This window comes from Harpia harpyja, chromosome 10 (genome assembly GCF_026419915.1).
Source record: "Harpia harpyja isolate bHarHar1 chromosome 10, bHarHar1 primary haplotype, whole genome shotgun sequence".
In the NCBI taxonomy this organism is placed as follows: Eukaryota; Metazoa; Chordata; class Aves; order Accipitriformes; family Accipitridae; genus Harpia; species Harpia harpyja.
The window spans coordinates 46,688,450-46,709,458 of NC_068949.1; the positions used below are offsets into that span (position 1 = coordinate 46,688,450).

General features: G+C 39.3%; 1 protein-coding gene across 2 annotated transcripts in view; it reads left to right on the forward strand.

The window, feature by feature from the left end:
- INPP5A (inositol polyphosphate-5-phosphatase A) overlaps positions 1-21,009 on the forward strand; it is a 259,975-nt gene that overhangs the window by 120,838 nt on the left and 118,128 nt on the right. For both annotated transcript variants that reach the window (XM_052800297.1, XM_052800298.1), the window contains exon 5: positions 16,809-16,872. In XM_052800297.1, coding sequence (XP_052656257.1) covers positions 16,809-16,872 — 64 coding nt within the window. The remainder of the gene's footprint in view (positions 1-16,808; positions 16,873-21,009) is intronic.

Genomic DNA, 21,009 nt, shown 5'->3' on the forward strand with positions numbered 1-21,009 from the left:
GTATAAGTAGATCAGAAGGTGTAAGCCAGCATTTACCTTCTCACTATTTATCTGATGTCTGTCTGATGCAGGGGTAGCCTCACAAAATGAATTACCTGCTTAGGGATAGAACATCAGCAAATGTCTTACCTAGGTTAGCAGAACTGCTGGAATTTCTTTTATTAGCATAAAGTAATGTCTTTGGGATTTCCATGTTGAGAAGATACTGTTGCTGGAGACCAAGCCTTTGCTGCTTCTTTGCTTCTCATTACCAGTTCTCTGAGACTTGTCAGATCTCCCAATTTTAAAACAAGGAGGAAGCAGTAGAAGTAGGCCATAGTAAACCTCTTTTTATTCCGACTCTTTAGGATGTTGAGACAAAAGAGCTTTAACGAGTTCTACTGTTTGCTGACTTGTTTTTTCTTGAGTAATTCAGTTTGCTCCATGGCTTGCCAGAATTTAAAGAGAAAAATGTTCTTGTCTGTCATCAGAGCAATGGAACCTGCATGTCTGTAACAAACTTCAAGTAAGTGTGCTAAGTATTTTTCTAATTGTAATGAGTCAGGAACATGTTGCTTTAAAAATATGATTAGCTTAAAGCATTGTACCATGTAAAACAGGTATTTGTACAATTTGAGATGTAAATATGGCTATTTTGGAGTGCATAAGGAATGTCAGCATTGCGTTGAACTTCAAACCTAGGCTCCACACTATGCTGGGAGTTTGCACTGGTGGTCCCAACAGTTACTTTAATTCTAAAAATCTGTGTACAAGCAGAGTACTTATAAATGTACAAAATGTACCATATTATTGAAATTTTAAAAATCAATTAAAGCTTTTCTGTAATTGTCCACAGACATTGCATGCTCCAGTTCAATGACAGTAGGTAATTTGTAAACTGTTTAGGTTCATTGTTGGGCATCTCTTAGAATTGATTGTCCTTTAATTAACTTATATCTATCATGCATGTAATGTGATTCCCAATAAAAAATACAGAATTTTAATTGAAATTGAAAAGTTCTGAAAGGTAGAAATATAAATATTAAGTATTATATATGTGCATACTCCAACGTACATGGACATTCTGAAGAGATTTTAATAACAAGGCAGGTTTTCCACATGATTTAATTATCAAGTGACTTGACTGAGTATTTAGATTAGAAGAGTATAATTTGGTTTATTTCATAAAGAAGAGCTTTACATCTTTATGTCCTAATTGATTTGCCAATACTGTTTAATGAGTTTCAGTTCACAAAAGTTACATTAGTCAAAATACATCTTTTTGGATTGGGAAATGTAGCCTTATTTTGGAAATAAGACCATTTGAAGAAAATGCTTACCATAGTTTAAAATGAATTATCACAAAGTATTGCTCTTAAATGGACATGAAGAAATGCAAAATGGCAGCAGGCATTCTGTTATTTTTACATATAATTATTGTATATAATTCCAGGAAAATTATTTTCTTTTCAGTAATCATGACATTTTATTATGTTCACTAAACCAACTATGCTGGACATGTTTTCATTTATGCTTTTATTTTAGTTTGCATACACTGAAATTTTTTTTAGGGTTCTTCCTAACTCAATTTTCAATATTTTTAATGAACTTCGACAGAGTAAGCTTAAATCATTATATAGTTGCTGCTTAGTTTTGTATCATCGTACCTTTATGGAATCAGTGCAGCAAGTGGTGCAAAGGGTGCAGGGGCTTATAATACCTAATCACATAAATCATATTGCTCTTCATTACAATGAAATGAAGCCTGTTAGGAAATACTGGGTTTGGCCCCTTGTTGGCAATAATAATTAAAAAACTTACAGTATGCATCTTTGTCTCTTGCTGAAATGGCAACGTACAGAGTAAGACAGTGAAGAGTCATTGCACTGAATCAAGTTTATCTGCTCAGAGTGTCAGTGAAGTAACACTTCTGATTTTTAATACCAACTCTGTATTAACAGTGTTGGATGAAAGACAAAAGCTGGGAGACAGACTTTTTTCTATTTTTTAAAGTAAAATATGTTGTATTAAGTTGGTAAAAGTCAGTAGACGTTCTGTTTTTCAAATATGGGCAATTCTCACTGTATTTGTTGTTCAGTACATAACTATGGTGATATAAATAGGCACTGAAAACCTTACTTTTTTGGTGGTGTTTTTAGAGACTTCAGACTTTTTCTGCATGTTGTAGTGAAGCCTGAGAACTTATGTTTAGGGAGGGTATTAAGAAGAGGGTTACAAGTGCATTGCCCTCAGTCCAGGTACCATTGCCGTCACACTCGGCGTTAGAGAGACTCTGGCTTTCTCTTGTATGTGTCACATGGCTGCTATTTTGCCATCCTATGCTTGACTTGCCAATACGATTACATTGAACAAAGAGCACGATGGTGTAGGTTTTGTATCCCATAATCTTGGAAGCACCTTAGGTGAGGTTTTGACAGGGATGACAGTTGTTTGCAGAGGCGCTGGCTGAGGGAATACATCCGCTGGAGTCCAGCTGCGAAGCCTGACCCTGATGGAGCAGTTCTGTAACGCCGGTTGACGTGGCACGCTCCTTCACGCAAAGCCACGCAGTCTGGACCCGAGTGCGGGATGATCTCCCGAGGACACGACTGACCTCCGCTCTGCTCGCATGGGCTGGGCTGAAGCTCCCACCACCGGCGCTCAGCTGCCCAAGGCCGGGGAAAGGGGGCTTCGGCGGGTCTGTGCATGCGGCAGTCCTCCTCCCAGCTGCAGCACGGTCGTAACGTGGGCGACACCAATTAGAAAGGCTGAGGTAAGACAGACTGCGTCTCCAGTGATGTAAGTCATGGATGGCTGTTTCTTGCTGAATATGGAAAAGAGTATCCTCAAACAGGACTTCTGTGCAGGGCAGTATTCTGATGGTTTTTACTCAACCACATGGTTGGTTTTTCTCATACGGCATCTAGGCTTTGTGCTTAATTCTAGCTTTGACTCATATGATGGCTTCAGCACTGTCATCAGCAGCTTTCCTGGACTGTAGGAGTTTGCTGTTAACAGGTGCTTGATTTGCATCTGCATTACAGTTCTGATTGTGTGGTTGCTAGAAAGGCTGATGCACAGGTACCAGATCTTTGTATCTAGGCCAAAAGCACAAGAGTAGCATAGTTTAAATCATTCATCCTAGCTTCTCCGCTGGCTCCAGTAGATTGCCATATTATTATGTTTTCCTTCTTCTCATGCAAGAATGAGAACCCGGTGATTTCAGTGTCCTCAAGGTTGACGCCCTTGCAAGAAGCTGTTCTCTCCCTCAAACCTGTGTCCCTCTTTTAAGGCTGTCTTGTTACACTGCAGTTCATCTTTGTTATGGTAATTTAAAAATTTAACAGGTTTATTAATCCTGCAGAATTTATTATAGTCAAACATGAGATATTATTAAGTTGCTATTGTACGAAGCATTTACCCTCGCTGTTGGAATGACTTGTCCTCTGCATTGGCAGACGCAGAAACGTTCATTTTGTTTCCTAATTAGGAGAGCTGCAATCAGGAACCATGACAGAGTTCAGCTCCTCAGTGTACAGCATGCCAGGTTCTATAGTGCAGGCTTTATAAAATTCTCTTTAATTCAGGAACAGAATATCATTAACTTTGTAAGTGGATGAATACAATGGACAAGCAATTTAATTAACTTCTAACATTGGATGTTGGACAGGAGACAAAATGAAATTATGCACATATTTCTTATGCAGGCAGTCAACCTTGAAAGGGGCTTGATTGTGATGGGTCAGACAGGAGGACAGCTTTGTCCAATTATTTGTTGTTTAGTCCTAGAATATGAAATTTGAAATTTGGTACTTTGTAAATCAATCATCTCTTACTTTGAGGCAGTTACAAAGGTTCTTTGAGATACAAAACAACCACCAGTGACTGTGACACGCTAAATACAACCTTTTACCACATGGTACCTTCCTATTTGGAGATGACCTGTATAATACTAAATGAAATGGGCATTAATGCCTCCTCATCAAATTGAATTTACCATCTTGAGTGTATTATGTAAGAAAATATAAATGAAATACTGAATTGATTTAAAGTTTTTAAAATTAAAATTATTTAGGATCAAGTAAATGGGGTAAGAGTCATCCAGCTTACCAATTTCCTACAAAATGAAGCACTTTTTTTTTTTTTTTTTAAAGTAGGAGAAAAATATGGTAAAATGTTAAACATACAGCAGTCTCTCCCATCTGATCAGAAGCCATCCAAGTTGCATCCCAGTTCCAGTAGCACTGCCGAAGGCAAATCATACCTCATATAACACAGTCGGGAGGGATTGGTCACTGGTTGTGAAAGCACGGCGCAGATCAGCCACCTTACCAGGTGCATAAGCCGTAAGGGATTCATGCAGAGCATTTCTATTCCTGCCTGCTAGCCCCGAGTGCTGTGCGGAGCTCTCCTGCGTACAACTCTCTTACTGACCAGAGGAGCATGCCGGGTTTGGCTGGTAGTGAAGGAGCCACTGATTCGTAGGAGCAAAAGACTGAAAGCAATTGCCCCGAGTTTCTTGCCGGGCTCACGTATGTCTGTCAAGTTTTGCTTCAGAACTAGTTGGGATTTTTGCCCTCACAGCATCTCCCTTCTGCCCTCGCAGAGCACGGGAATGTTCCCGGAAGGATATTCCATGTAGTCGGTCTCTTCATGGTAATCAGATACCTGTAACTAGTCTAGATTAATTTCTGTTCAGTCTGGATCTGCTTTGTCCTGTGTCAGTGTTGCTCTTCAGCTTAAATCATTCTTTCCATTCCCCAGTGCTACTCCTCATCTGTGGTTTATTTGCAGCTTTCCTTTGTTTTGCTGGGATACAGAGGCTGACTCTTTTAGTCACTTCTTCCATGACAAGATCTTCATCTGTCATCCTGGTGGCCTTTTTTCAGTGTGGTCAAACCTTTTACGTGGGCGATCAGAATTGTTAATGAGGTTCCAGATGATGCACCATCATCGCGCTCCACGGCTGTGTTAATGCTTTTCTATCTGTGGCTGTATCCCATGTGCTGCATGCTAAGATCACTTCTGCCTTTTTCACAGCTGCATCCCTTTGGCGGTTTGTGTGGTGCACTCACTCGTGCAGTACTGGAAGGATAGAAGTATATGGGAATAAGAAATAAATTTCTGGAAGAGGTGAAGTGCTACTTTGGTGTCTGTTGCTGTTGGTTACACTCCTAAAAGGATTACAAACATAAATGTGAAATAGAATATAGCTTGCTTCCTGAAAATAATATTCTTCACTTTTGTATTATTTTCTGCAATCTGAGACTCAAGATCGGTTTCTCGAAGCTCAGGTACTGTTACCAATATCCACTGGCTAAATCTGGCTCTTTGTACAATATTTTGAGCTCTGTTTATCAAGAACTTTACAACTGCTTGGGGAATATTTTTGGCTCTCTGTGAGGTTTAACACTGAAATAACTGTTAAGTATTTAAGCAGTTAAGTGCCTATCTCTTTCTGGGTACACTTGATGCTTATTCTGTCTGCTATGCTTACAGGTAGAAATTAGGTTTTATTTCTATCTCTTCTCATACTGAAGAACCAGTGAATATTCAGAGCAGTGCAGTGTACTTTGTTCTGGCTTTGAAGCCATCAGTGGAGTCCTCAGCAGAGGTTTTGGCTGTTTGATCACATGCACTTCTTGCAGGCCGGCCCATTAACAAGTTGCTGGGGCAGAATTCAGAGTGTGGCCCTGAATTGTAGTTTTGAATCCTGTATTCAGACAACCTCCCTTTCTATTGGTGAGGAGCCAAGCTGTGTGCCTCTTATCCTGATTGGGGGCCTCCAGAGTGCTTGTGTAATAGAAATATTAAATAACAGTGTGATTAATGACTTTGTGAAGGTTCTACTCTGAGTTCAGGAATATTGATAAGTGGCCTATTTTTTTAACTGTTTAGCATACATTAACTCATGTTGGCTCCTTGGTCTGTCAGTAATCTTGGTTTTAAGAAAAAGAACCTCTGTATGATACTCGTTTTAATTGAATTGATTTGTAATTAAAATGTTAAATCTTTTTGTGAAATATGTCAGTATCGAAAGTGGTATTAAATATTCTTTGCCAGTGTGGTAGGTTACATATAGATTATTCATTTACTTACCAGACATGTTGATACATAGCTCAGATTTTTCGTTTGTTAATTTTTTTCTTTCCTTCTTAAATTAACTAGTCCCAAAGAATCTTTAACATTGAATATGATTTTTCATTTGCTATATTGATGCAGTAAAGAAATCAGAAGGTAGTAGAGGTGGATCATGTTAGCTGAAGATCACTTATTTTGTTAGGCTTCAGAACAGGAAAATGAAAGCTCCTGGGACTTCATTTTCTTCCTGAAAATGTACTATTGATGGTTGCTGTTAGCAGAGAGATGTCTCCAAGGTATCTATAAGAACCAGGTCTGCAAACAAGTTATTTTTTTATGATGGTCTCTTGATTAAGCATCTAAATTACTTGGGATTTAGATATCTTGGAATTTTTAAAACAGTTACTCTGGTTTGTCATGTAGACAGGTCCATCCTTTTTAGAAACCTAAACAGATAAGCCTATTTGAAAATATCTAAATCTTGGCAATGAGTCTAGAAATAAATAGTACAAGTTATAAAACTATCCATAAACACTCATGGATCAATTGTTTCCTGAATTACATTTAATTTGACTATTATAAAACCAAAAAAAACCCCATAATTTATTTTTTAATTACTTGGATTTTTTAGTCGTATATTTATAGTGACTATTCCTCTTGACAGTTCAGTTGCTATTGGTCTCACTTAAAAGAACTGTTCTGAAGAAATAAGAAGGAAAAGAGTGAGGGAGCAGTTAAAGATACGTCTGGTGCTGCTAAACTACAACTTAACAGGAAAGACTGTGGCATTAAAATTAGTTGAGGATGGTTAGAAATCACACTGCATGTTCTGACAGCTCATTGGAGCTGGAAACGTGGAAAGTGTGAGGTTATTCATCTGGCACGAAGTAGTCAGTAGTGTAACTTCACTGCCTAGCTGCAACAGTATGGCTGAGAGTCAGTCTGTAAAATTGGCAGGTCCATAAAATAAATAGATTACAAACAACTTTTAAAGTCAAAACCAGCATGTGGAAATTAATCTAGAAATGCAGAAGTATCTTTGCAGGTAGGGGTCTAATATAATTACAGTAAACTAATGACCAGGATTTGGGTAGACCTAGTGCTAGATACCCTTTTTTTTTTTTTTTTTTTTCCCCCCCACCAGCTATACCTGCGGGCTTCTGTTTATCAGAAGTCTCCACTGCTTCAGCAGCATTGACTTAATTGGGAAATGGTCACTGGAGAAACTGTTAAGATACTAGCAATTGAGCAAGCAAGTGGTGGTACTGCGAGTTGCCTCTTTACAACATAGGTATGTTTATATTATGATACATAACATTGTTTTAGGTTTTATGGAGTAAGAGAGTCTTCAGTACCAATCCTGCCAGTGGTTTTACTCAAGTGAGCAATTCCATTTGCTTTAATGAGAGGATCACATGTAACTAAGCAGGTATTTTTAATACAGACCAAGTTACAGCACACCAAGAGAGTTTTTTAAGTTTGTCACTGAGTCTTTGGAGCGCGCTCACTTTTACACTTTATTAAAGGTGTAATTATTCAAATACTGTTGAAATTAAGCTGATAGCTGTGTTTGAGGTACGAAGCTGCAGAAGTAGTGTGTAATTGTTTGAAATGGTCTGGTTTGGGCTCCGGCTGTCTGCACGTCAGGTAGATGAGGCCTGTTGGGGGGGGGGGGGGGCGGGTGTGCAAAGCTCAATAGCAGTTTAATTGTATGTACTTTAGCTGATAAGTCTAATTCAGGAAATGATAAATTGCCGGACACCTAATTTGTTTGCAAATAAAAAGTGATAGACTGTTTTATAATGAGTTGATCTGTGTACGCAGCCTGGTTTTTTAACCTTGAATGAATAATAGACATTTAGTGTTAATTTAGCTATGCTGGATCAAGTAGCCTATGAACAGGGTTGACAAGCCAATACTTGAACATTATTTGTGGTTACTTTGGCGGTCGCTGTTCTGGTGCGTCCGGACCAGTCTGTCCTTGCCTCGTGCCCTTTCTTCATTCCTTGGAAAGTGACGATTCTACCACAATTAACTCTTTTTACGGCAAACTAAGGGCAGTTGTCACGAAGTGTTTCTGGACTGCCACAGAAGCCCAGGGTAGCCTGTGGCTCGTTTCCTAGCAGAATGAGAGCTGTTCCGCCGCCGTGACCCAGGGACGGCCGGGCGCTCCCCGCCGTCGGCCGAGGCCGGCGGGAACCGCCCCCTCCGCCGGCAGCTCCTGCCCAGGCAGGGCCCTGTGGAGGCCGCCGGGCCGGCGAGGCCCGGCCCGGGGGTGCGAGGCCGCCGAGCTCCCGCCGCCTCTCGGTGGCCCCTTGGCGGCCGGGAGCGGGCAGCCCGGCGGCGGAGGCGAGGCGGGTGCCGCTGCCGGCACCTGGGGCCTGCGTGCCCCCGTCGGAGAGGCCGTGGGGCCTAAGTTAGTTAGGGCCTAGGCCGTGGGGAGGTAAGTGAGGGCCTGCGCCGTGTCCCATCGCAGGTTTTTCTCTTCGAAGTCTCTTGAGCTTCACGGCGGCAGAAATGAGTCCGGGTAAGGCGTCCCCGCACGGTACCCGGTAACGGTGCTCCGCCGTGGAGTTACTGTCTTCCTGCCTGGAGCTGCTGCAACTTCTCATTTGCTGTGTTTCCCCTGACTGAAATGTGGCAGCTAATAGACTCCATTTTACTAATGGGAAACTAATACGTGCTCTTGATGTTCAGGTTTATAAATATGTAAAATATTTTTTTAATTGTTGCTAGCAAAACAGGCAGGTAATCAATAATACCAGGCGCGACAAACACACCATTGACGTACAGCACAGCCAAAAAGACTGGTAAGAGATAAGGGCTTCCTGTCAGCAGTACCCCGCGCTCATTAATATTCAGACATTGTCATGTTCGATGATAAATGAATTCCTTGAACTGTATTGATATAGTAGGTTAAACATTGAAAAAGTTGGGTTGAACTTTGACTTTAAATATTCATTAAAGCTAATTATGGATTTTATGACTACATGAATTACAGTTTCTGTGTCATCATTGGCAATTTATTTAAAATTTATTTAAAGCAATCTTTATATATTAACTTTATCACATTTAGTGAGGTAATGCAGTAAATGTTTACTCTGTACAGTAATTAAACTTTTATTCAGGTATTTCCTTTATGCATTAAACTTCCACAGTTGAAATGATGTACTTTAAAAAGAAATTATGCCAATTAGCTGTTTAAAAAAACTATGGCTGTTTAAATCTCCAGACTTTTGTGGCAAGATTTCTGTATAATCAAAGGAATAATGTTTTTAATAGTGCCAGATGTGTAATCCATCAGAACAAATTTGTTTATCTTGCCATTAGTACCAGGTTTTCCAGATGAGTCTTTTGGCATGGAATAATGAAAGACATTTCCAGTATTGTACGGAGTATCATTCTGGCACCTAATTAAAAGCAGTGAACATTTAACTTCAGTCTGCTAACAGGGAGAAGATACCTAGTTTTTTCTGCATAATACATTTTGGTGGGGAGATGCAAAGCACTTCTAATAAACATGCGCTAACTGTAAGTTAAATTTTGCTGTCTGTTCCTATAACTGGCAGTACAGTTCTGTATGTGCCCATGGTAAGAACAGGCAGGTACTTCTGTCAGTCCTGAAAAAAGGCAGTTCGTTAGTAACGGTATTGGTCATGAGATAATCACCTGGCCTTTTCACTGAGTTCCTGAACGTTTCCATAAGGGCCAGTCTCACAAAAGCTTTGAAAAGCTAGGATGTGTTTGACTGTGTACTCTACAATTAGTGGTTGTCATATTGAAAGAGTTTCTAGGAGTTCACAAAGGAAATTTTCCGTTGTCTACCTGTAGGATTTTGTGTGCAGGTCTAATGATTTGATTTTAGGAGTGTTACAGCAGAGCTGTTTAGTTATAGTGTACAGGGGAGACAGAAGAATAATCAGCAATCAGTTGTAACATTCTTGTGCGTTTCTAAGCTGCTTGGCCAAGCTAAAAATTACTGTTGTTCATAACTGTCCTATCTGACTTTTCACTTTGATGCTTTCTGCTATTTTAGTTAGGGTGTATATATACATTCCTGCCTATTTACAATGCTTAAACTCCTCTATGAAGCAAAATGTGAATAAATTTAAATAGAGCCACCAGCAGTGACTGTGTGGTATTTCCTCACACCCACGGGTATTACTTTGAATTATGCGTATGCTTATGGGAGCAAGTACGTGACTCAGACTCTGATGAAGCTCTTTCTGTTTTGTCAGCTCCTGGCTTTACTTGTAGGGTAGAAAGCCACCTGGCTGATCAGTGCAGAGAATGACACGTGCGGTCCCTGTGACCACCTGAAGGTCAGCAGGTTGTGCTGATCTTCCTGAACTTTTAGAAACTCCTGGTATTACTGCCTATAAGGTGATTTTAATACAGTTACAGACCCAAGGGTTGGCAGGTTGGCCTAACAAACTAAGAACTTTCTGATCTGAGCCTAACTGTGAGCTATCCATTCATCACTCTGCAACAGGGCTACTGAAATTCAATTTCCATAACTAGTCTGTGTTTGCAGACTACTTGGAAAATCAAGCAGAGAAGACTGTGGCTGCTCCCTTTCACTTCATTCTGGTAAGACATTACACATACATTAAAGTGTACACCATCTCCTGTTCATTTCTTGGTGCAGTACCACTACGATTCGGGTTCAGAGTGGCTACCAAGAGCTTGTCGCGCTGTGTCTGAGCCTTAATCTCAGAAATGAGGTTGCTCTGAATGCTTGAGATGAAAGTCAACAGATTCATCCATTCAGGGGATAACTGCAGCACTGTCTGTGGGGGGCCTGCAGTTGCAAAATGTGCATCCTCCCCAGCTGTACAGTAAAGTCAACTTTGGTGACTCCTGGTGCATATTATTTGTCAGGCTTCTACTCTAGAAAGACTGTCGTAAAGAGGGCTTAAATATTTGCGGATTTGTTGATTCGCTGTTCTGCAGTCAGTAACATAGATGTAACAGAAACTGAGAAAGTAAGGTACAATAAGCAACACGACTTCTGAGGTTCCATTTTAGTAAAAGGACCTGCTTACAGATGGCATAGAATCTGTGCTAACAGCAGAAGTAATCAATTTCAACAATCCTTAAAGTGGAACAAATAATAGTTTTCTTTCTCTACATTTGAAATTTTTAAACGTTGAACTGTTTGGGGTGGTTTTTAATTCGTAATGTGTTTCTGTATTATATTACTTAGATAGTGTATGTACTACTGCTACTATATGTGCCACTACTTCTTTTTCCAAAGAATATTAAAATTGTAAATAAGAAAATAAAGCAAAGGTCTAGACTTTGAATTAATATCATTTAACTTTATTGTTAAACTGTCATTTTATGAGAAATAAATTGAATTAACCTAATCTCCTCAAGGAAAGGGCCTGGGCATGAGACCCTGAAAGAAAGTTTCTTTTCACTTATATTTCATTGTGTTAGGGCAGTGAATTATAACTGCACTCCATCATTTTTACAAGTTAACATTTATGTACATAAACCTGATTAAGTCTATAACAATGCGGAAGATAGTGATAGCCGTAATTTCCATTCTAGTTTTGCTTCTTTTCAATGGTGTGTTTAGAATTGCACAGTCAAAGCCTATCTTAACGTTAGTAGTATCAGTTCCTGAAACTGTACAGTGTTACTTAGTCACTATCAGACATTCTTTGTGCACAGTTGACATTCAGTGCTACAAATGTAGACTATCAAACCAAACTTTTGCCACATAATTCTGCAAAATTAGTTTTTAAAAACAAGGTTAAAGCTGTAAGAAGTCAAGCAGTGAGCAAATTGGGATGCTCAGAAATAAAGTTGTAGCTTGAGCACAAGTGGCAGTACTATTTTTAATAGAATTATGGCATCTAAATAAAACAGGTTTTGGAGCATCTTGATTCTTCTTGGTTTATGTATTGACATGTTAGGTAGCGAAGCTTCAGAACTCATAATCCTGTTGCCTAGATTTAAATTTTCATCTGTCTTTAAAATTATTTTTGCCTGATTTGGATAGGTCACTATTTCCAAATATTTTTTTTTAGTTAGCCTTACATTGCCATCTCAGCTGTGGCAAGGGGAATTCCAATGAGAATAAAGGGAAAAAAGTTTACCCTGAAGGTGGTCAAACACTGAAACAGAGGCTTCAAAAGTGGACGCCATCTCCAGCCCTGGAGATTTTTGAATCATCTGGGCAATGCCCTGAGCAGCCCAGTTGTCAGCCCTGCTTTGGGCAGGGGTTGTACTGGAGACTCCAAAGGTCCCTTCCAGCCTGCATGATTCTGCTATGTATCCTAGATTATGAGAAGAAGAAAAGCTCCCTTAAAAACAGTATTTAGATGTTATAGGTAGGCTGAATTGGCCACATGTTACTGATGTAGCCCAGGATTTCCCATTCCAGGATTCCTTTTTCATTTGCTTTTAAATTTTTGAGACTTGAGGCATTTGGGATGATGTTTTCGATGCTTGCTGAGGTTCATTTTTTTTCTTCTGAAGACCATATAAGGAGCTGAAATAAAACTGTATCCTTACACTGAGTTCTTAAAAGAGTAATATTATATAACAAAGTGTAATCTTTATGTGTCAGATTTTGTCCTGTGCGTTGAAGAAAGAGATGGACCAGCTGGGAAGAATTCAGAAAGAGTAGGAGAGGGGAGAATGACTTAAGTCTAGAGAACATGACTTTCAGGACGTGGTTTAGTGGGCATGGTGGTGTTGGGTTGACAGTTGGACTCAATGATCTTAAAGGTCTTTTCCAACCTAAATGATTCTATGATTCTATGATTAATGCACTCTATTAAGTTAATAATAGCTTCTAGTAAAATAGACTAATCATAGTTAACTAGATTTTTATAACTGAGAACTCATCCAGATGTTTATACTTTCCTTTTTCTGTAATACAGAGAGAGAGAGAGAGATCAGATTGGAATTATTTATATTTGTAAGCTTTTATCTAAGGTCAGCTCTCTAAATAAATAAGTAGGTAAGAGCTCAGCTGTAGCGTCCTTCCACTCAGAAGTACTTTACTTCATAATTGATCGCACTGATTTCAGTAGGATAAAAACTGTGTGTGTTTAAAATGCATCAATGTTAAGAACATCAGATGCTTACGCATAAGGTGAAATTCTGTGATACAGAACCATATTAGGAGACGCCTACTCATCCGAGCAGTATTGACGAACTCAGTCACTGTCGCTACCTTCACAAGTCTGCATGAAGCAAGGGTACCACAGCTGAGCCCCATGTTCTAACCCTATCCCAAGCCCCCATTTCTGATCAACCTCACTGTAACTTTGTTTTATCAAGGAGAATTCTGAAAATAACTTTCTTCCATCCGTGTTTTTCCTTGATGATGATGTGTCTGAGCAGTGCCTATGTGCATTCAAAGCAGCAGGCAGTTTTAACATAGGATTTGCTGCCTTCCCACAAAATTTAAAGTTGTGACAGGAACTGTATTTTTCTTTCTTTGTTTTAACTGGGGGCTTTGTAAGTGAGTTTAGGAAAGTTATTTTCAAGTACAACAATTGAATTTTACCTGTAGCTTGCATGTGATTTTAAGACTTTTATCTGGTTTTAGCTCTCTGAGAGGCAAAATATACTTTTCTCTACAAAAAAACCTCTCTGTAAACATACTGCTATTTAAGAATAATCTCCTGTTTTTAAAATCCAAAGGCCAGACTATAGTGAAAGTTTAGCTTGAGACAGCAGCATTTTCTATTGCTAATGACAATTTCTTCAGTTAGAAATTAAATATCAGGTGGCAATGTTTTTATCTTATATCAGGATTTATTTTTTTTCTGGCAGTGTGTCCTTGTTGCGGGATAGTTAACCTTGAGTCCTCTACAAGAGTGTCTCCTGCATTTTCTTATTTGCCTCCTGCATGTTATAAAAAAGAAAACCAAAGACCTAAAGGAAGCTGACTGGGTCACAGGGAAGTGTACTCATCAATTAAATGTGTGACAGTGTTTTCTGTTGGATGGACTAATATGTCAAGGAGATGGGCAGGACCTCATGTTTGTGCTTTTGACAAATCAGCAAATGTTTAATCTCTGGATGTGCAGCGTCTCATAAATAATGCAGCAGTCACTGAACCAAAACACTACTCTGCCAGGAGGGTCTCTGTCGTTATAGCAGTAAAAGACAAAACGAAACTAAATAATCCTTTTTGTTTAAAGCATTGCTTCTTTTATACTTCTCTGTAAGAGTTTATCTAGTAGCAGGCTGCTTTTTTTTCCCCCTCAATTTCTGTTGAGTGCTTCAGATATATTTAAAGGCTCATCAAGTTCTCATTTAAAATTTATACATTTTTTATATTCCACTATAAAGTCTATTTACAGTACTTTTTCCTTTCTCACTTGATTTTCCTTTACTCTCTTCTATAACTGGAGGAAAACAGTGTATTTTATATGACTGTGAAGAAGTAAAAGCAAGCAGCAAGTTCTCATTATGTATAGGTGAAATTTTGGCAAAGCTTCCATGGCATAAATGGAGCCAGGAAGGGACTGTCTCAGCTTGAGCACCCCAGGTTAGCAGCCTTCCAGTCCATGGAGGTTCACTGGAAAAGGAGCAGGGGTCCCTGCTGTGAGGATAGGAAGAAAAGACTGGAGCCGGAAGGCAAAGAGGGTTGTCCCTGTTAAGGAAACTTTGTAAGTTTCAGGGTAGGAAAAATTATGTCAGGCTGCGTCAGGAGGTTGTGGAAGCCTCTTCTGCAGAGGTTTTTAGGTGCAAGTTAGAAAATAGTTTATCAGGCATGGCCTACATTTGTAACTTGCAAACCCTGGAAAATGTTCTGGTGGAGGAACAGTCCTTTCTATGATAAGAGGGTTGTCTTTCTATGTTGCCTTTTGCGCATGTCTCTGAAACAGCCTAGCTAAAACACATAGGTCTAGGATGCACTGGGTCCTGTCTGGGTGGCAGGTACTGGACCAGATGAGGGATGGTCAGCTCTTCCTGATGTGGTAAGCCATGTAGCATTCCTTCACCAGCCTCTGCAGGGTCTGCATTGGCACTTTCTGCTGCTAGTGTGTGACCATGGGCATTTTACCTGCCGTGTCTGAGAACCACCTCTGGGCTAGATGGTGTCTTGCACTTCAGATCTTCATTTCTTTATTTTACTTGCATAAGACACTGATTTGCAACAAGCATTATTTTCACTCTGCTATGATGTGTGTATTTGGAGCACAGTGCCATTAGTGCCAGTTGCAGCTGAGTTTACTCAGGCCTTCTGTAAACTGGATCCCAGAAGTCTGAGAGTGGGTATCCAGAAAATGAGGGATATATACTTATTAGATGTGAGAAGCTTGGATTGGATTTCCTCATATGTCATGGGAACTCTGTGGCAGAGAAAAGGGTCCTGAAATCCATAGTAGGCTGACTGCTGTTCTCACCAGCCAGACAACACACCCTGCACTATGGTCAGTCTGAAGACAGATGGCGTTTCAGCTCTTGTCCACGTTGGGGCCAAAGTGCTTGTGCCTGTGCAACTAAGGGGTATGCTTAGGTGGTATCCTGAACAAAGGTGCTCTCTTTAATAGTGGACTCAGGATTAAGATCTCAGAAATCTTCAGAAACCAGGAAATTACTTAAGTATTTGTAAGAAAGAGGTACTAATGTTTTGCTGAATATGGGTGGACTTCAGTATCCTTTTAAAATTGTTTTGCTGGGATGGGAGTTTATAAGCTTTTCTGAATGCAGTAGAGATTACTTCTATGTTTACATGCTTTACTTGGTCATGGACTAATCATTAAAACTGTGACAGAATTCCATAGCTGGATTAGGTCACTGTTTTGAAAAAAACTAGAGAATAGTTGCTCAGGACTAGATCAACAGAAGGAGTTGTAAGTCCTATCTAAATCCAAACTACGAACACATAGTATTTTATTTTCAACAGTAACTCAGTTTTTTCATGTATTGTTGTGGGCACTAAACACTGTTTCTGCTTATACTTAGAGATACCTCAGTTCTGCCAGTGTCAAGAAACTTAACATGTATTCAAACATCTAACCCCCTGTACTAGATATTGGTATATTCTTTCTCTTTGGGTCAGTGCATTGTGAGAGAATACTTGCCTCTGTAGGCTTCACACCAAAGCTAGGAGTAGCAGTTGCTCTCCAAGTGTAACTAGCAGAGATGGACATACTGTACTGTTCAGTCATTACAATTATTCTCAAAACACTTAGGACAGGGAAAGCTGTACAAGCGTGTACAAGTATTCCCAACGCTTCTGTAAGATTTTAAGTCTTACGCCTGCTCTGCAGCTGGCAAAGTCATTCACTCTGCACAACTCGATAGGAAGATGGAAAACCTGTGCCTGGCTCTAAAAAGCTATTGAATCTCTCAACCCTTCTCTTGCTTCTGTACTGCAGTCTCCAAAAGCATGTGTTTTGCTCTGAAAGTGAAGCGGAAATTGTCAGGCTTTTGTAAAAGAATTGTGGGGATGTGTTCAGTGTTTAGAAAGATGCTTGTCTGTATTACTAATTGCATCCATCCATTTGGTATTTCTAAAAGTACACCTGGTAATTGTGCCCTTACCATGCTTAGTCAGCTGTTAAGGATCTTCTTTATAATGGTTTATGAAACTTCAGAGAAGCAACAAAGGAAATGAATATTTTTAAAGATCTTAGAAAATGTAAAAATTAGGAATTTTATTTATTAGTATTTATTTTCTTCTTATTTTTTTTTAATTGGAAAGCATGATACTTTTTTGTTAGCCAAAAGTAGATATTTTTATAATTTCTTTTTGTTGTCTTTTACAGGCTCTAGGAAGTTTTTACTTTCTTCATGAATCTTTGAAAAACATCTACCAGTTTGATTTTAAAGGTAAGCAAAGGAATTAAATGTTGTTGATTGTCAATTGGCTTTATACATCAAGGCAGCTTTTCTGGCATCTTTTCTGAATATGGTGCCCAGCAGTTTTTTCCATGATATGCAGAGTTCTGTATAATGCATGCAAGTCCATTTATGACAGATGTTACTTTTCTTACCTTTTATAGACCTCTTTAGAAGAAGTCAATGGACCGGCCACAGGTTGAAAATGGGTGCATTAATCATTCCCATGCAGATGGACCTTTGGATCCATAGAGATCCCTGATGATTTCAAAAGAACTCTGAACGGCCACAAGGTTGTTCCATGTAGATCAGATATAGGACCAAGACCTTAAATGTCCAACAGTGATGGTCATTTTGCAAAGCAGCTGAGGTAGATTTATGGCTTAAATTACTTTGGAGCAGTGCAGGTCAGTAGGAGGTTGTCATTGTTTTTAACCCACATTGATCGGTCACGTTGGAGGTCTTGCTAAATCTCAGAAGTTTAAAAGTAATGCTAGGCTATGTACATTAAATATTAGAAATATCATAGAAAATTATTGAATGCTTCCTGAGGTGTATATAGAAAAGATTATATAAAATTTATGTTATTTCAGTTGGGAACTGTCTCTATATTAAATACAAAAATCTTCTGAGCTTCCTTTCGCTTACTGAGCTGAATCACATTAACACTACCTCTAGCATCCCATTAATTTGAGACACTGTTGAAATGGTGGTAACTATGGAGTGAACTAATTGTCTTAATTATATAGATTCATTATTTTTGTTCTCAGTAGAGACAGATTTTCCCTGCTCTTGTAATTGAGGGTACAGGGTCTTCCTTCCCTGAAATATTTGAATGGTAGTTCTACGTATACAGCAATTCAAGATGTAGCCAACATAAGTCCTCCTGTCATCATTGCTTTCAATGCTGCAGGAGAATTTTAGCTATAATATAATAGGCAGTGCAGAGTAGATTTTGTTTCTGAGAGTCCGTACTGGAAAACTGAATAGTGATATAGGGACTTCTAATGAGAGGTCATAGCTAGACTTTCTCCCAAACTAGAACAGTTTTGCAGGCACTAAGTAATGATAGTATTATCAGGTGAACTGTGTGCAGGGTGGGAATATTGGAGGAAGTTGGCATTGCACATGAAGCTGGGCGTCCAAGGTAGTTACCCCAGTCCCTGGACTGAACAGCCTGCTGGTCCACTGTTAGTAACTGTTTATTTATTTTGCCACGTGAATGGCTTTGTGTATCAGTAATATGTGAACTGTATCTGCACATCTAATTCCTGAGCCCACAACTTCATCACGCCAGCGCTGGAGGACTAGCGTTTTCACTCTAAATTCCACCTGAAGTTCCCTCCTGCTGGTCATAGACAAGAGCTGTCCTGCTCTAGTGACATCTCACAGAGCCAAATGACAACTGTTATAGGGAAAGAAGAGTTTTCTGGGTTTATTAATCATCGATTGACAGCTTATTCGCTACTGTATGGCTTTTAAAAGAAAATGTAAGAATTTTTAAAAAGAGAGAAAATGGAAGGGAAAAGTGTAGGGGCAAATAATCAATATAAAGAAATAAGCAGATACTTGTTAAAAAAATAAACACTGTAAATGTTCAGTGCTTCGTTTTGCTTGGCAAAACCTTAGCAAAGCCAGATATGTGAACCATGTACAGAAAGATGTGTTTGGCCCAATCATCACTTGGGAAGAAAAAACTCGTAATAAAAATCCAAGGAAAGCAGGTGCTACCCTGAATCGGTGTTGTAAGTCACCCGCTGTTCTCTTAATGTAGAGCAGAATCAGTCTCCCAGTGTAGTGTTTGTAAAATATGACCCTGAAGGCTCCCATCTCTCAGGGAAAATGTAAAACTTGCCTCTTCTCTCATGACTATTGACATTTTCACAGTGTATTAAGCTCTTAAATCAGAGGAAAAATCCAAATGGATACAAACATTCTCTGCACAAAAATCATTATGAAATTCTGGTTCTACTCAAAAGCATGCAAAAAATAGATGTTTATATACAATTCAATATTCCTGTAACATCACTGTGTCTTTTCAAAATTCACTGCACAGTTGGATGTGACTGAATACAGTCTTTGGAAAAAAAAGATGGTCTCTGTTTTTCAGTTCTCAGGAAGACATATTTGAGTTTTAAAATGATAACAATTTTCTCTTACAGCCTCACATATTATTTGCTACAGCATAGGAGGAGTTGGGCTATTTTTACAGTCGTCAGGGGCCCAAAAGTTCACTTACATTTTAAACTATTGACAAACTATTTGTTCTAAAGGGCCATCATCCAACAGAGGGGTTTGCTGACTGGGGTATTAGGCCAGTTTCAGTCTACCACTTTGATTTACAGAAAGAATCTCATTTTCTCTGGTGTGAAATCAGAAACAGCCTGGAAGTTTTTTTACTTGGAGATACATGAGAAGGCATGCTTCTTTCCTCCTGCATTTGATTCTCAGCAGTCATGTAAATGAATCACTGGTTCATATTAAGCATTGATGTTAATGTAAGTTGATGGTAAAGTGCCTCCTTTCTGCCAAGTGCTACCTTTTATTTAGGTTCTCACAGCAGAAGCCTTCAGTCCTTACAGTTCTGCCAAATGTTTTCTGTATCCTGAATGACATCGGGATCTTTTTGCTGACACTGTTAAACTTACTGAAAGAGGCACATCCATCCATGATCTACTTAGAATGATGCCACATTAGTTTATCAGGATATTTGTTTAGTCTTCCTGTGGGAGCCAGATCTCAAAGTGATTGGCACATAAAGAATGATACTTTTTTTTTTCCCTGAAGAGATATTGCTACATTACAGTAAATGCTTCCTCAGATTATATAAAATACTTTATCTAGACAACTTAAAGTGACAAGTGTTCGTATTGCTTTGTATTTTCACCAGATATCCAGTAGAACTGGACAGTTCAGGGCTCTTGATAATAGTTGTTTTGGTGTTTTTCTCTTATGCGTTCCTAGTCAAAACTCAGTCCGGCTGGGTAGTTCCAGCTTAAATGGTAGCTGTAAGATAGCTGCCAGGATTCCTGTGTTGGAGGAGTTTGGTAAATTAGGTCAGGTTCTTGTCTTTAGACATGCCAATACATTGCACTGATCAGGAGAGAGACTGAGTACGAAGTGGATCAAGAAGCAGAACCTCTTGTTCATGAGCTGTATAGATCCATAGATTGATTGTTAAGGCTGAAGAGTCTGTGCTATTTCTGTCTGTGATGTAACCATTCATTAAAGACTTTGGAAAGTGATGTGTTTTACCACTAAGTCTCTTTTACAAACACAGCACCCATTCCCGCTTTAAATCCACATGTCAACCTCATGTGCTGGTAGCCAGAAATGGATAATGGGAAAGAGGTGGGTAGCTACAGGGTCACAGAACAGCTGATACAGGATTTGGATGGAGTGAATCCCTGTCATCTTCTGCATTTTCCCAGAGCAAGATTTTTACTTTCTTGGTTTGAAATAATCTGATCAGGAGAACTGATGCAGAAGGCCTAGTATCAGTAAAGGCCATTCAAAAGTAAGACCCTTTTTTTTACTCTAAGGGTTTTCAGGTGACTACACAAATAGTTCAAAGTTGACTGAGCTGCCTGTATAAGCACAGAACATTTCAGGAGGAAATAAGAAAAAAAAAAAATGCCTTTTTGTCCTGAGATCTGATTTTTATTGTTTTAATCATTTTCAGTCACTTAACTGTCTAAGGAACACCCAACTGAAACTTGGCAATTTATGTTACTGGCCGCCTTGCCTGATGGAGGCTGGCACGTAGGTAGTGGGGATGTTGGCAGAGTTGAAAATCTTTTCCACCCATGCATGCAGGGATGGCTGTACTGCATCAGACCACTGTTCTGTCTGGTCCAGTAACTGTTTCTAAACATGGCAGAGATCCAGAGGAAATCCTCTGATGCGCAGCTGTGAGGCAATTGCACCTCTGGAGTCTGTTTTGGTTAGGTCGTGAAGCTTAGCAACTGTCCTGTCTAAGTAAGGCTCTGTTCATGCATGTATGATTTCTGTTGTAGTCCTAGGTATTTAAATAGTTACGAATATCCAGTCTTTTTCAGGATCTTGCTCAAGTCTGACAGTCTGGGACAGTAAGTTGCCCAGCAAAATAATGCGTTAAGTAGAAGATGA